Source organism: Sinocyclocheilus grahami, unplaced genomic scaffold (genome assembly GCF_001515645.1).
Source record: "Sinocyclocheilus grahami isolate Dianchi unplaced genomic scaffold, SAMN03320097.WGS_v1.1 scaffold1001.1, whole genome shotgun sequence".
NCBI lineage: Eukaryota > Metazoa > Chordata > Actinopteri > Cypriniformes > Cyprinidae > Sinocyclocheilus > Sinocyclocheilus grahami.
In genome coordinates, this window is record NW_015506180.1 from 22,148 (window position 1) to 38,350 (window position 16,203).

The 16,203-nt window shown below is 36.6% G+C and overlaps 1 protein-coding gene and 1 pseudogene across 3 annotated transcripts; both read left to right on the forward strand.

Moving 5' to 3' along the window:
• LOC107565431 (uncharacterized) lies at positions 1-1,086 on the forward strand (annotated as a pseudogene).
• Positions 1,087-6,121: 5,035 nt separating this feature from the next.
• Positions 6,122-14,483, forward strand: LOC107565416 (uncharacterized). Of its 3 annotated transcripts, none has more exons than XM_016250650.1 (12): positions 6,122-6,201; positions 10,158-10,184; positions 10,292-10,600; positions 10,957-11,009; positions 11,466-11,526; positions 11,756-12,013; positions 12,528-12,583; positions 12,718-12,784; positions 13,013-13,216; positions 13,366-13,559; positions 13,672-13,708; positions 13,873-14,483. In XM_016250650.1, the coding sequence occupies exons 2-12, from the start codon at positions 10,166-10,168 to the stop codon at positions 13,935-13,937; spliced, it is 1,323 nt and encodes a 440-aa protein (XP_016106136.1). In that variant the 5' UTR covers positions 6,122-6,201; positions 10,158-10,165; the 3' UTR covers positions 13,938-14,483. The 3 variants fall into 3 exon arrangements, with proteins under 3 accessions (XP_016106136.1, XP_016106138.1, XP_016106137.1); XM_016250652.1 differs by having other exon boundaries at positions 13,016-13,216; XM_016250651.1 differs by having other exon boundaries at positions 6,135-6,200; positions 10,154-10,184.
• The last annotated feature ends 1,720 nt before the right edge of the window (positions 14,484-16,203 follow it).

Consider the following 16,203-nt stretch of genomic DNA (forward strand, 5'->3'; position numbering starts at 1 on the left):
ATGGACCATTTGGTTCACACCTTTATAGACACAGTTACATTATTTCTTTCACAGAATGACCAACTGAATGTTAACCAATCAGGTTTCAGCAGCAACCATTCAAATGAGACTGCTTTTCTGTCGGTAAGTATAGCCCTGCAGATTGCGAAAGCTGATTCCAAATCATCAATTCTTATTCTGACGGATCTATCTGCCACTTTTGACACTGTGAATCATCACATTATCCTGTCTGCCATCACAGGATCTGCATTTCAATGGTTAGAATCTTATCTCACCGGTAGGTCTTTCAGGGTTCCTGGGGAGGAGAGGTATCCAAAGAACATCAACTGGTCACAGGGATCAGTTCTTGGACCCCTCTTCTTCACCATATACAATGCATCACTGGGACCCATTATACAAGCACATGGTTTCTCCTACCATTGCTATGCTGATGACACATAGCTCTATCATTCATTTCAGCCAGACAATCCAATAGTAGCTGCATGGATCTCAGGCTACCTGACGGACATCTCAGCATGGATGAAGGAACATCACCTGCAGCTCAACCTGGTAAAGGCTGAGCTTCTTGTTTCCCTGCCACTCCGACTCTACAGCATGACTTCATCATCCTGCTAGGTTCATCAAAAATCATTCTTTGGTGACCAGCTGACCTTCAAGGACCATATTGTAAAGACATCTCGATCATGCAGGTTTGCATTGCACAACATCAGGAGGATCAGGTCCTTTCAAACAGAGCATGCTGCACAACTTCTTGCCCAGGCCCTTGTCATTTCTAGGCTGGACTATTGCAGTGCTCTTCTGGCTGAACTTCCATCATTGGCAATCAAACCTCGACAAATGATTCAGAATGCAGTGACACGACTGGTCTTCCATGAACCCAAAAGAGCCCATGTCACGCCTCTCTTTATCTCCTTGCACTGGCTACCTGTTGCAGCTCACATCAAGTTCAAAACATTGATGTTTGCATACAGAACAGCGACAAGCTCAGCACCCTCCTACTTCCTCCTCACTCTTACTTACTCCTCAATCTACATACCAATCTCAGGCTTCTGGAAGGAAAGCAATCGATGCCTCGTGGTAACATAACAGAAAGGCTTTTTCGTTCACCTTTCCTTGCTAGTGAAATGATCTTCCCACAATCGCCGTAATTAACAGAACACCTGACACGTTATCTGACAGCATTTAATCCCATACCCGACACATTTGACATAACAACTTGGAACCCGAACTGCACCTGCATTAAATCCCCTACATGAGGTAGACAAAACTCATTTATTAAAACTTTTATTCAAATTGTGAATAGATTAAATACAGAAAGCAAGCAAAGAGCACTACCTATAATATAATCACTACAGCTGTCAATCAGTGGCAGCGTGATTGCCTACATTGCTCAGCGAGTACTGGACAGAGTCGAAATAGTCTTGGTTATTGGACCCGCAACCTGTCCGTGCTTGTCAAAGTCCGGCCCGCACCACACCCTACACATATATATTATTCCACCCCGTTACATCAAATATTAGCGGTTCACCTGTGTGTACCCGCCCACATGCAGCACTCTGGCTTCCCCCTTGTGGACAACATAACAGACAACCCTGGCCCCAGAGAGTGATTTAAGTTTACATGAAATATGTTTGAAATTTCATTCTGCATCTTCTGAGATTTCATTGTAATCCTTCTCATAAAGTCACTGAAATAACCATTAACTGTTCACCTGATTGTGTTGCTGTCTGTGTGTGATGTTAGAGCATTGTTGAGAGAGAGCAAGAATGTATTGGAAACACACTACCGCCTACCCGACTCTGCCTGAAAGGTAAGGAAAAATACACTTACCTGAGATAATTTTTTTTAATATCTCTGAAATATATGATAGTATTCTTGAAAACAACCTTTTAATGTATTATTGAAGAAAATATTAGTTATCAAAGAAAGAAAAAAATAATAGCCATAACATGGACTTGTGATGCTCAGATACTGTTATTTCCTTTTCATATTGCTGATTTCACCATTAACTCTTCACCTGAACAGTTTATGTTTTTGTATATGGTATTATTGTAATCCTTCACCATCAAAACATAGGGGTAGACATCTTTCGGTGTTATCACGTTTGGTTCAGGAGATATGACACCAAATACATAATTTGGTTATGGCGGAAAGTAAAATGGTTTCATGTTTCATGCTTTTATGAAAAAGTGAACATTACTTTCACATATCACCTGGACTAATAGATATATATAGGGCCTGAATTTCATTTTGGAAAATGGGGGGGAGGGTGGAGGGGGGATGGGGATTTCCCCTTCAGGTTGTTCTTATGGGGGCATTTGTTAATTTGAGGGGGGAGTTAGGGTATTTTTTAGACCTATTTTTAAACTACAATCATCCAACCTATATGTTGTCACCCAGTGTATTTGTGTTTTTCAATTTATAATGTTGATTCATATTTACATTGCGAGGAAGATACTTAACTTTGATTTCAAACTCTGAACTGAATTAATTTTCAAACGGTCAGTAATAAAATAAGAATAGATAAATGACAAGCAATGGCACAAACAAATACAACAAGATACAAATAAAATGAACTGTGCTTTAAGTTTTTACAGGTAGGTATAACAGTAATATTCAGGTACAGAAATGCCACAGAAACTGAATAATCAATTTAACTTCAAAATAACACTGGTTAGTCTTTAATGTATAAATAAACAGTGACAGACAGCAGCAGGTTTATTTAGGTTGCGGTCTCTTTAAGACCTCATACATGGATCTGTTACAATTAAGTTTTGTTTCTCAACTGTTTACATTCACTTAATAGCCTATAACCAACAATGTTTAGTATAAATATCAGGGATCTGTAGGGAGGACTCAAATGCAGAGTGAGTGTTAACAGATTTATTAGACAAATTTGCTGACAAGACAAGGGAAGGTGAGGTGAGAGAACGGTCCAAACGATAGGCAGGGAAGGACTTGAAGACAGGCAGGCTGAGAGAATGACCACAGAGTCCAGTCTAGGATGGCAGTCAGCCAGTGAGGAGTGAAGGCAGAGCAGCTGGAGGTAGCAGCGGTGGCCTGACAGGAACACAAGGCTCAGCCACACCACACTCGTGGTCTCACAGGCACTGCGCAGATGTAGCTGCATGGCAGATAAAGGGAGCAGACCAGGGGCTCAGCCTGCAGGACAGGACAAGACTAGACTAGACTATAGACTGACAATAGACTAATACACTACAAACAATATGGCAGGGAATCCTCAGTATCACTCTAAGAATAGTCAGACAAACTAGCAACACAGAAATGTAAGAATAATAAACTGGCAAAACAAGAGGGAAAGGGAGAACAATATAAAGGAGCAGAGAACATGAGGAACAGGTGACAAGACTAAACAAGTGGGCGTGGTAACGGGAAATGAGGAGGCAGGACGAGAGAAGCACTTGGCAAGCAACAAAGAAAGAGCCATGTGCTCAGACACAACACAAACAAAGAAACATGAAACAAAGACAACACTGACAAGACCGTGAGGGCAGGATTCTGACAATAAATCGACTGTTTACGTGAATACTCATCAAGACGGGCATTTTGACATAATTTTGCATGTATTTGGCTGTTTACGCGCAATAATCATAATAATCATTCCGTCATCTGTCACGAGTGACTTTCATGCTGAAAAAAATAATCGGGAATTTCCTGCGTTACAAGTGCGGAAACTGAAACACCCATCAGTTGTATCAAAAACGCAGCCCAAATTTTATCAAATCGCCCAACGCATTTTTTTCCAGTCTGACGTTACCAAAAGAAGCCCAATTGGGCGGGAACCCACACTGAACACATCTAACCTGAACATATATGTGCATCGCCTTGACCGTTCTCTATAGATCCCACCTTCTCACACGCCACGATTGGTCGAATATGTACAAAGCCTGCATGTTATTGATCAAGCTACTTTTCGATCCTTACCTTCAGCAAGTATGAAAACAGGAAAACAAAGCCAAATATAGAAATCCTGGCTAGGACTTATCCCGTAAAAATGGCATGTATGGTCACCCTAAGTAGTTAGTTTGTTATAAAGGAGTTTGTTTTTATTATATTTGTTATTTTGGCCTTGCCCCCTTCTGAAGCTGAAACCCTTTCGTTAATCTTTTGTTGATTTATGTAAATGAAAACTACTGTCTTTTGCGGAAATTCACGTGGTTGTTTGGATTGTAGCCATTCTGGGCCTGGAGATGGGGTTTTCTCTGCTGTTGCATATTCACTTACCACCAACCATATATTTCTGTTGCGATCCTCACCTAGACCAATTGGGACTATAACAGCAGGCATAATAAATTCCAGTCTCTCACAGATTGACCAGCAGTTGTTTAGTTTACTTTTGAAAACAGTACCCTTTGGGACAATACCTTTTTATAAGGTTCCATAAAGAACCATGCTCTGAAAGTGCTATAGACCTTAATGCTATACATAACTTTAATAGTTTATTTTCACTATTAATAGTATATTAGTATAGTTAGGCTATATCATAGTATTATTATATGAGCAATATCACTCTCGTACTCGAGCGATACCGGCTCTATATCAGCGGCTGTGATTAGGCCAGAGGCACGAGGCCGCAGGCAATCACAGCCGCTGATATAGAGCCGGTATCGCTCGAGAACGAGAGTGATATTGCGTTTATACAACAGTTCGATGAAACATGTGTGTAATTAAACAAGAAACAACGGAGTGCCTAATAAAACCCTCTTTTGTGCGGAACTACTTCCTTCTGCCAAGGATTCAAAGCTCAAGTTGACAGTTAAACATGCGTCACTTTTAGAATTCATATCAAGGGCACGTTTCTTCTTATATTAACTAACGTACTCTACGATTAGCTCAGTGAATAATTAAAACATAGACCCGGCTAGAACAAGCGGAGTGATACAAAATTGTGAAAGGGCGTTCCCGTAGCGATACCAGTACAATATGTCATGGTTCTCAACCAATCAGATTTGAGAACCAGAACGAACTGTTGTATGTAATATATAATATATATATATATATATATATATATATATATATATAAACAACATGTATATAATTGATTACAATTGTTTACCCCTCTATTAGTATTTTACTTGAAAAACAACAGCAATAACAACATGTTGTTTCAGTTAGATACTTTTTTATTTTTATTGACGTGAAATTGTAGCAAAATGAAAGTGCTCTAAATGACAACTGATAATGATCATGAATAGCCACAAAGTAGTAAAAAACTAAATAGAAACCTATGATGGATGTAACGAAGACCAAGTTCCAGTGAAATAGCCTACTGTATTTTCAAAATCACTGATGCCTTTAAGTCCATCATTTTGGTGTAATTGAGTGACGTTTCTCTCCAGATGATGAGGTTGTGGGATGTGACAGCATCTGAAATACAAAGTTACAGTGTATCCAAGTTTATAAAGTCCAAAAATTAGCAAAAATTGACAGAATGTGAGCCCTTGTTAAAAGGAAAAAATTTACTTGGAATTTAAATTGTTTTTGACACTGGGCATGTTTTTGCACAAACCCAAGTAATAATAATAAAATATCTAACAATATGGATCATAAATTCAATATGTCTGATACTTTCAGAGAAGCGAGCTGCAAGTATCAGACTGAACAGAGCTGGACTCATTCACATGTTCTGATAAACAAAAGCGAAACACACGATTGTAGGAAACCAGTTACAATTTGAAAGTTAAAGTTTATAGACTTTAAGTAATCATTTACTTGTTGAGAGTTTATTGACAGTCTGTTTAGTTGAATGGTTGAGCTCCTGAAAATCAATAATGAGGTGACTTTGACAGTTACATATTTGAAAAACAAAAAGGTGGGAATGAAAACCCTTAAGTCTAACAGAAAGCACCATTTCAGCATAAAAAGGATTTTCAGGATGATGGTCTAAATAACTATTACTGCATGCAGAGAACCTTTAAACAAACAAACAAAAACGTTTTTAGAGTGTGTGCTTGATACACTCTAACAGAAACACCCAGGATAAAACAAGCTGTTCTATTAGATATAAACAGAAGCTATGTGGGAGTTTGCCATTGAAACCAAATGTGGGAGGTGTTTAACTGCAGTCCCAGAGAAAATGAAAGTGAAAGGAATTTTTCCTGTGTTGATCTGACCAGTGTGACAGGTTGTTCAGTTCTTCCATTTCAGTTGAACAGCAGGCTGCAGATTTGAAGAAAAAAGGTAAGCAAAGTTCATAACATGCTAACCATAAACAAAATGTAGCCCAAGTTAACCGAAGTTTGTAAGGTAACATTTAGGCCTACTTGTTTTCATTGACCTTGCATCAACAATTGTGATGATTCTAAAATACGTCCGTCAGACTGACTGTAAAGATCACAATATAGTATTTTTGTTTTTTGTAATGTTTGATTAAATCGAAATATTTCCGGAAGAACACCGCGCTTGCCGCATGTGTGACGTTTCATGCGGTCTATCAACAGCTTATGTATTTTTCACCGATTCACAAACCCTGTCTGAATGACTAGTGCGGACTGAGTTATTACGATACCAGCGACTCACCAGGAATGATCCCTGATTGGCTGCACAGGGGACAACAGCGTCCTCTGCTAACTCGTAAAAAACAGAAAGTGAAAGCTTCACGTTATTTTTGGAAACGATGCAAGTTCACACCATGTCGGACTCGGAATTAATCATATTTAGTCTTGTAAAAAGCGTTCACGTTCTCGTAGACCTCGTAATTAGCCTACAACTTAAGCAATTTTGAGTTTAAAAGACGTCGTCCAAACACAGCCCTGACGTCTCTAAAACAAGGCAACATTTGGGCTGTCAGTGAATTTAATATACGTCTAACCATAGTCCAAGAATATGTAACAAGGCCCCCCTTTAACTAAACATCAATGATCAGGTTCGTTTAAATAAATCCCCAAGATTTATTGATGGCTTTACAGAGTTTTTTTTTTAATTACCCAGGACACCTTACACATGAGTTAACCCAGCAAGAGTTGAGCATCAAACCATACAAATAAAGCCAAAAGTAAATAAATAAACAATTAAATAAATTCATAACACAAAAATAAACCAACTCATCAAAAGTAAATTACATGCAAAAATAGCTCAACTCTGCTTAAACACTAAGTATATCATCCTTGTAAAGTGTGTGTATGTATATATATATATATATATATATATATATATATATATATATATATATATATATATATATATATATACACAGTGGGTACAGAAAGTATTCAGACCCCCTTACATTTGTATTCAGATCCCCTTACATTTTTCACTCTTTGTTAAATTGCAGCCATTTGCTAAAATCATTTAAGTTATTTTTTTTTCCTCATTAATGTACACACAGCACCCCATATTGACAGAAAAACACAGAATTGTTGACATTTTTGCAGATTTATTAAAAAAGAAAAACTGAAATATCATTATATATATATATATAAAACAATGGGGGGGGGACAAACAAAACATAAATAAACAAGAAACTAGTCCCATTTCTTTCGGCCCAATTACCGATTCAATTACCCGGGCGGACTAGACAATAAACCCAAAACCAAACAATCAAACAAAAAAATTAATAAACTGAAACTCAAATACAACAAGAGCAACTAATGGGCTCCGTAGAGCTCAAACACACATTAAAATACTTTTATTATTTATATCAGGACAAACACCACCTATTAAAACATTTTAGTGCTCCAAACAATGTCAAAGATCCAAAAGACGGCATATGCAAACCCCTCGCCTATGAAACATAGGCTTCATAGAGCTGAAATACATGCATTAAAACACACACCACATATTAAAACACTTTTAAGATTTCAAATATACTCATACCTATCTCCGAGATCCAAGAAAAAAATCCACCTCGCAAACAAACAGTAAAAGTGCATTCAGTATTCACTCCTTAGGAGTATTACTGCCACCTACTGTATATCTTGCGCATATGGGTGATGAATCTATACTGAAAAAAAAAGTGTAATGCCCCACCTACCCCAGAGGATCAGAGCCCACGCTTCAGCTGGCGCTGCGTGTTCAGCTCCTCCAGCTTCCACACTGTGCTCCTCAACCTCCGAGATGGGCAGAAGCATCATGATCCTCTTCATCCTCAAACACTAAATCCTGTGGTCTAATTCTGTAAGCTCTAAAAACGTTAAAACCACCTTAAACATCTATCACTCAAACCCTTTCCCAGAAGGTCCACGACACTCACTGGTCTGTTCCTTATATTGCTAAAAAGACTGTTACGCTGATCTTCATATTTACTACATTTAAAGAGCAAATGCTCTACTGTTTCAAAAACATCACATTCATCACACATACCATTTTCAAGCTTCCCCATTAATGCAAGTGTTGAATTTAGTCCTGTGTGACCCATCCTTAATCTAGAAAGCATTACTTCTTCCCTTCTTCCTTTTCCCTACTGATTTTACAATATTATAATACCACCTACCTGTGCTGCTATTTTCCCATCTTTGTTGCCATGTTCTTATTATTTCCCTATTAATTACTGATTTTATCTCATTCCTTCCCAGAGGTACCTTAACATCCACCAAGGTTTTCTTTAAAGCTTCTTTTTGCTAACTTATCCGCTGTTTCATTCCCTACTATCCCAGTATGTGCCAGTACCCAACAAAAGTATACGATTATACACTCTTAAAAATAAAGGTGCTTCACGATGCCATAGAAGAACCTTTTTGTCTAAATGGTTCCATAAAGAACCTTTAACATCTGAAGAACCTTTCTGTTTCACAAAAGGTTCTTTGTGGCGAAAGAAGGTTCTTCAGATTATAAAAAGGTAAGAAAGAGATGGTTCTTTAAAGAACCTTTGACTGAATGGTTCTTTGTGGAACCAAAAATGGTTCTTCTATGGCATCGCTTGAAGAACCGTTTGAAGCACCTTTATTTTTAAGAGTGATACCCTCTATTTTCAGTCTGTACAGTAATGTATACATTTCTACTAGCAGGTCTTCTCTATCAGTTTTTGTCGACAATATACTTTTAAGAGCTGATGAAGAATCTGAGCAAATTACAGTCGGAGTCCTATTTGGCTTAATCTGTTCTACCCACTGCAATCCTACTATTATAGCAGTTAATTCTGTAGAATATACGGACAATTTGTCACTTAACCTTAAACTTATTTTCGTCTTAAATCTTGGAATGTACACTCCTATGCCCACTTTTTGTTTGATTGGGTCTTTAGATCCATCTGTATAGATCTGTATAAAATAATAAAAAATTTCTCTCATAAAAACATTGATTTCATAACTATTAGTATATCTTTCTTCTGCTTTTTCCCGGGGCTCCAACAATCTCATTTCAACAATGGGTTCAGGAATATTCCATACCAATACCCCATTTAATGGCATGTTGGGACCGATTTCTTCATTCTCCAGACCACAATTATTGACCCACTGTTCATACTTCCATACTTACTGTTTTTATATTCCCAACAATCATTTAAAATTGTGCGTGTACGATGACTCTTATTACTACCCTGAAGATTAACCCAATACATCATCGCAAGCTTTTCTCTTCACCTACCGTTCTCGTTCCTACCGCTGATCTTTATACATAGCTAACCACACACCCTTAATTCACGACTTTACTCCCTAGATGTCGCCTGCCACAAATAGACTAGACATCAAATAGACAGCTAATGAATGACTACATATAAACAGGCTAAACGATTCTTTTTAATCAAATATTCAATACCCCATTTAATGGCATGTTGGGACCGATTTCTTCATTCTCCAGACCACAATCATTGACCCACTGTTCATACTTCCATACTTACTGTTTTTATATTCCCAACAATCATTTAAAATTGTGCGTGTACGATGACTCTTATTACTACCCTGAAGATTAACCCAATACATCATCGCAAGCTTTTCTCTTCACCTACCGTTCTCGTTCCTACCGCTGATCTTTATACATAGCTAACCACACACCCTTAATTCACGACTTTACTCCCTAGATGTCGCCTGCCACAAATAGACTAGACATCAAATAGACAGCTAATGAATGACTACATATAAACAGGCTAAACGATTCTTTTTAATCAAATATAACAGGTTTACATTAGTGATGGAATAAGAGTGAAGTGGCAATCTGGAATCATTCTGCTGTGTCATTTTGTGTCTTATGTTCCTATATAGGAGAGAAAATGGAGGCTAAAAGCAATAGTAAGTTCTGTTAAAAATGTAATTTCCATCATACTTAATGCCATTAATATGCTATAAAAGATAATAATCATTTGTGTAAGTCCACATTTTCTCTTTTTCCAATACAGATGAGTTTCGGATCGTTTTGTCTGAAGCAACTCAATCAGATTCCACCATTCAGTGTCACCTATATCCTGAAATCAGTGCTGTCAATATGGAGATTAGATGGTTTAAGGAAACAGACTGTGTGTATTTCTATAAGAACAAACGGTTGATAAAGGGGGAGGGTTATGAAGGCATAAAGAGTCTATGCATTGACGAGCTGGAGAGAGGAATTGTGTCCTTACAGCTGAAGGATGTCAGAGAATCATATGCTGGTGATTACCTGTGTCAGGTCACCAGTGGAGACAGGACAGAGGAGATAACAGTAAGAAAATGTGAGTGTTTCATATACTGTAACTTCATTCTACACCGGTTCTAAACTCTACCTCTTGTCAGAATTAACTGAAATCCAGAGTATTGTTAAGTGTTTGATCAGACTTAGATTGTAATCAGTAAACTGAGAAATGAGACCTATTGATCTAATTTAAACTCTTAGTTCTTAGAGTACCAAAGTAAACCATCCAATCATATCAGCCTTACAAAAATATGTGTATTGAGTGCTAAGTTTCGTTCCCACAGTTTCCTGATTATTAGTATTTTCTCTGTTTCTCATTTTAACTGGTTAAACTATAATTTTTTTCTTATTGCTGTATTGCTTTAACTGTTTTATTGTGGTTTTGCTGTGATTCAGATGAAGATCATACTGAAATGCCTCAACAAACAGCCACACTATGGACTAAACAGGTAATAGAAAAATATAGTTTACTTTAAATACAGTGTGAATTTTTTCTAACATTTATGAAACAAATGTAAATAACTGAAGATATATTTTGTAGGTCTCTCAGCTCCAATAAGATTTAAGTAACCATTTAAGTTACCATTAAGTTTCCATTTGTCATTAATAAAAAAAAATAGCATTTTTAAATACAAAACCTTTGGAGAAAGAAAACTCTTTATCTATAGGTGGAACATTATTACTGTCCAATTTTGTTCTGTTTTTGTTCTTACACTGTTTTACAGGTTTTAAGCATAATTATAGATTTTAGTAAATTATTATAAAAATAATGAATTTAGTCAAATGGTGAAACAATCTTGCTTGTCCATTGTGTCATCAGCCTGAACTGAGTATTTTATAGGATATTTCAGGAATTTCATGAAGGTTGATGGACAATATTCTTCTCTCAATGTTCTTCTCAACAGATCGACAAAGCATGGACTGATGAGGAGAGAATAAAAATGGCAAATTCTGCTTTACTGGCAGGTGAATTCTGTTAGAACTCATATTTTTCATGTGTCAAAGATCAGGACAGACACAAGGAACTTATTGGACTCCTCTGGTAAAACAAAGCTTAAAATAAAAGTTTGAACACAGAGCACATGATTTATTCGGTACAGAATAAATTAAATGAGATTAACTTGTATATATATATATATGAATATTTATTAAGAATATAAAATACTTGATTTCATATCAGGAATTGTGTGTATAGTTTTCTATTGTCTAGAAAAAGATGCGCTAAAGGAAGATCTTCAGGGCAACATAGAAGTTGAGGAGAACCAGAATGAGACTGAGGAGAAAGACACACAACAGGAGGAAACAAGCGGACATATGCATGAGAGCACAAATCTCTTAGTGATGGAAACCAGTACCTGTATGCTGGAGGAACAGGAAACCAAACCAGAAAACCAAATCTTACATCTGGGCAATCAACAACCGGGATGTTCAAGTCAGAAATCACCGGACAGTGGTGGGTGTCACATTTATAGTTTGTCAGGATACATTTGAATGAAGAATTTGTGTATATTCCAAAGTTCATCTGCACTTGAACATACATATTCTCATGAAGATAGTGGATGGAGCAGCTCAGCTATGATCAAGGTTTCAGTGACTGCAGGACATATAGAATGATAGAAACTTTTTTGTGATTACTTTTGATTTAAGTGATCTTAGACAGGGATTCAGGTAAGATTTATCTAGACTAGAGCATCCATTTGTCGAAGACAATTCACCCCTCTTCTGAGTGAAAGAAAGGGGGTGGTGAAAATTACGACAATTTGGAGATGAGGTCTGTGCAGTGCATTTAGAGACGACAAACAGCGTTGCAATGTTTCACACTTTCTAGAATTTATTGTCTGCTAGAAACCTACTGCTGTATCAAGATCATTTGTTTAAAGTCACTTCAGTAAATATCAAATTTAAGTAACATTAATTATATGTTGCTGATTGTTTTATGTTAATTTCTACTGATTTAACCACAACAGATTTTACAAACCCTGGACAAATCCAAAATCAAGAATGCGAAAATTTTGTGTGCAAGGTAAATCTTATATTGTTGTGCTTAAATTGCCGTTTAAAATGTCAAACAATTGTTTTCTTTTCTCTGGTAAACACCTAATACAGTGTTTATAAAGATACTGTGACTGAATTTCACTATAAGTTGTGTGTCTGTAGAATGAAGGCCGATCTCAGCAAGTGAAGATGAAGAGGCAAAAAATGGGAAACAATGAACCTAGTACAGGTCTGTATCTTATGAAGGATCTCACACAATAGCTGCTTGTTTAATCACACACTAAATTTTTTACCTTTGCCAAGAGTTATTATAGAACAGAATAACTCATCTTCCATAACACCATCCTAGAAAATGAAATTCATTTTTAAAACTGTATTATTATCTTGCATTCATTTTAGTCTGATCATATTTGTATGTTCCCCTGTTTTATTTATTCAATCCCAATTCCTTTTCCAGAAGAGGTCAAAGTGTTCTCCATTTTGGCTGGAAAGACAAATAACTGTCACAAGGGTGTTATCACCCTGCTGAGAAACCAAATCAAGAATCTGAGTGAAGTTGGAACAGTGGACAAGAGTGACATTATTTTAGTTTTCTGTCCTATTGTTTCTCGAGCTGGAACTGACATTGATGCAGCTCTGAACAAATCCAATTATTCCACAGGTTGTTTGATTATCATCTTCACACTATTTTACATTTTTAATTACATTTCAAAAGTTTTTAATTTACAGAATACTCTGCCTCAAGGTGATACATGTATAAGCATTTCAGATGAAATTATCTTAAATACATTTGTCTATGTCCTTAAACAGATTCTAAGCTAACTGTTCTAGTGGTGCTTCATCACACGTTTGACCCAGAGAAAGTGGTCCCAGACAGCAGCAGATCTGTCAACAGGACAGACATACTCACAGTGGACTATCTGTTCTATGAGGATACAGGATTGCTGAAGTGTCAGAAGAATTCAGATTCCACTATCAAAGTTTTGAACTGGCTAATAGAGCAGGTATTTAACAAGATGCTCCAAAATATGACAAAATGTATAATTTGAAAAACATCACTGTTTGCTTGGTATTGTCATGTGCTCATTGTGCTCATGTTGTGATTATTCTTTACAGGGGAGTAAAAGAGGTGTCAAAATATGTCCACGTGAAAGTAGGTTAAATCCACTTTTTTATTATTTTTATTTATGTCAAGTAAATTACACATTTTCTGCTTTAATGTGAAAAAATTGGAGGCTTATTTATAATTTCTGTTTTCTCTGCTGCATGTCCTCATGCTCTGTAATGCACCTTAAAAGTCTTTCTTGTTTGAAACAGACAAATTACACCACAATACTCTTTCAAGCTGGTGGTCATCTTGGTCTCAGAAAAGCCTGACATGACGAGGGTCAATACACGCCTGTCAGTCTGTCTGCCTTTGCTTGCTGCAATGTTTCATCTTCTGTATTACACAGACACAAATGTAATTTGTTTAACAAATGATTATTAGCTATTAAGTGTATAGAAATCACCTGGTTATTCTCTTCAGAGCAACTTAATGGTGTTTCTTTAATTTCATGTGTGGAAGAACTGAATTCAAATAAAGGAGGCACACTCTCCATCTATAACGGCTTGTTTTTTTTTCATAAATGAAATAAAATATAAAAACTTGCTGGTGAAGTCAGGCTGGGAGAAACAAAGCAATGCTTCATTTTCTGTATTATACAGAGACAAATGTAATTCATTTGTTCTTTGTACTCTCTTTTATTCAAAGATTTTTGACAAATGTTTAATGTTGTGTTTAAATAAGTGTGCAAATCATTTATGTCATATGAATGATAATTTTAAGTAACTGTCCACTCTTTAGCTGTCATGTTTACTGATGAATTATATCTGTTTCAGCACCTCTGCCTGAAGACAAAGGGATATAAAACATTATTAAATCAATAAATATGGTGTATAAACTGAAATGTCTCATTTTATTTTTTGCTCATCAATGGAGCATTGTGACTCTGGACTTACCTGCAAATAATGTATTCAGAATTGATTTTTACCTTTTGTTAATTTATGCTTTTTCACTTTTAATTTCCTTTTTTATTTTCCAGAGAGGAAAGCAGTAGAGTTACTTTACAGCTTTTGTTGATGCTTGTTAACTTAGGTGAACTTGCATTTGGTAAATTTATCATAAAAGAGAAAATTTAAATAATACACTGTCTTCTCAAAATAATAAAAAAACATTTGAAAATATTGAGTGCACTTTTTAAAGCGGTCATATGATGCTGCTAAAAAGAACAGTATTTTGTGTATTTGGTGTAATGAAATGTGTTTATGCGGTTTAAGGTTCAAAAAACACATTATTTTCCACATACTGTACATTATTGTTTCTCCTCTATGCCCCGCCTTTCTGAAATGCGTCGATTTTTACAAAGCTCTTCAGTCTGAAAAAGCGAGGTGTGCTCTGATTGGCCAACTATCCAGCGCGTTGTGATTGGCCGAATACCTCAAGCGTGTGACGGAAATGTAACGCCCCTCACCATATTGTGATGATGCCCTGTCAGGCCGGAGCGATGATTCAAAAACATGAAAACCCATTATAAATGAGGCATTCGTTGCATCCAGTGGGGACATAATTACGGATTATAATGACTTATACTGTCTTTTTACGCGTTGTGTTGCGTTGCATCGCGCCGCGTAAACATAAAACCATGTCTGCATTTGTGATCTGAGAAATGACAAACAAGCCCTACTCTACACTAAAAAAAAAACTCGCTTTAAATATATAAAAAATAAAAACTCTTTAAATATAAAAAACGTACTTACAGTCTGTGAGTCAGAACAGCCGGCATTGTAGTCTACTCTACCAGGATCGGGAAACGGGCCTCCATCAAATGTGCTGCACACATCTGAATATTTGGGTTGAAGTGTTCTGGAACAGTGTTGTAAATACAACTTAACCCCTGATTTCTAATCATGTCCATTTTTGGAAGGCCAAACAAAGTAATTTCGCTTTCACAATGAAACACAGCATAACACACACACAGCGGCCTACAGTGAGCCGAGGCACATACATAGGGATGTAGACATGTGGGGGCGTGTTAGAACAAGCCGTTTTAGGTAGGCTGACTCTTAACTTTTAAAAAGAATATCTCTTTGGATTTGAGACTTTAGTCTTTGCAACTTTACAGATCTTCTTTACGCACCAAGAGCTTGTAACACTCCAAAGAGAAAGGAAAAATTTAAATCGCATCTTAAGTCTGAGCAAGTCTTAAGTCTGTACTGTTAAAATCTCTGGAAGGTGGACGTCTCAAACCCTTAATCAACGGTCAAAACCAAACAACACCGAAGTACTTCAGAAAGCCTTCAAAGTGAACACAAAACTATTAGACGTCTGTAGAAGCCCAAAGTCCTCAGTTAAAGCAAGAAAATAAAAAACATCCAAATTCTTGACAGTAGAGATTTTAAAATAGAAGGCGGTGTTACATTGTTGCTAAATGTTAGCCGGTAATCTTCTAAAAAGTGACTTGGACACGTATTCTCTTTAGAAGAGACATCTACAGGCCTATACTTCATAGTCATGTCTTCTTTTAAATACGTCTCTTAAAAACGTCGACGTTATCTGTGAAGGGTTTTTATTATTATTATTTAAGGTATTTTAAAAGTGGACTGTAC

What these genes read in the sequence shown, in the direction of transcription:
- LOC107565416 (XM_016250650.1), top strand. An exon ending in AAATTCTGCTTTACTGGCAG is followed by an intron (nt 11,527 to 11,755) that starts GTGAATTCTGTT and finishes TTGTGTGTATAG; the next exon opens with TTTTCTATTGTCTAGAAAAA. An exon ending in GCGAAAATTTTGTGTGCAAG is followed by an intron (nt 12,584 to 12,717) that starts GTAAATCTTATA and finishes GTGTGTCTGTAG; the next exon opens with AATGAAGGCCGATCTCAGCA.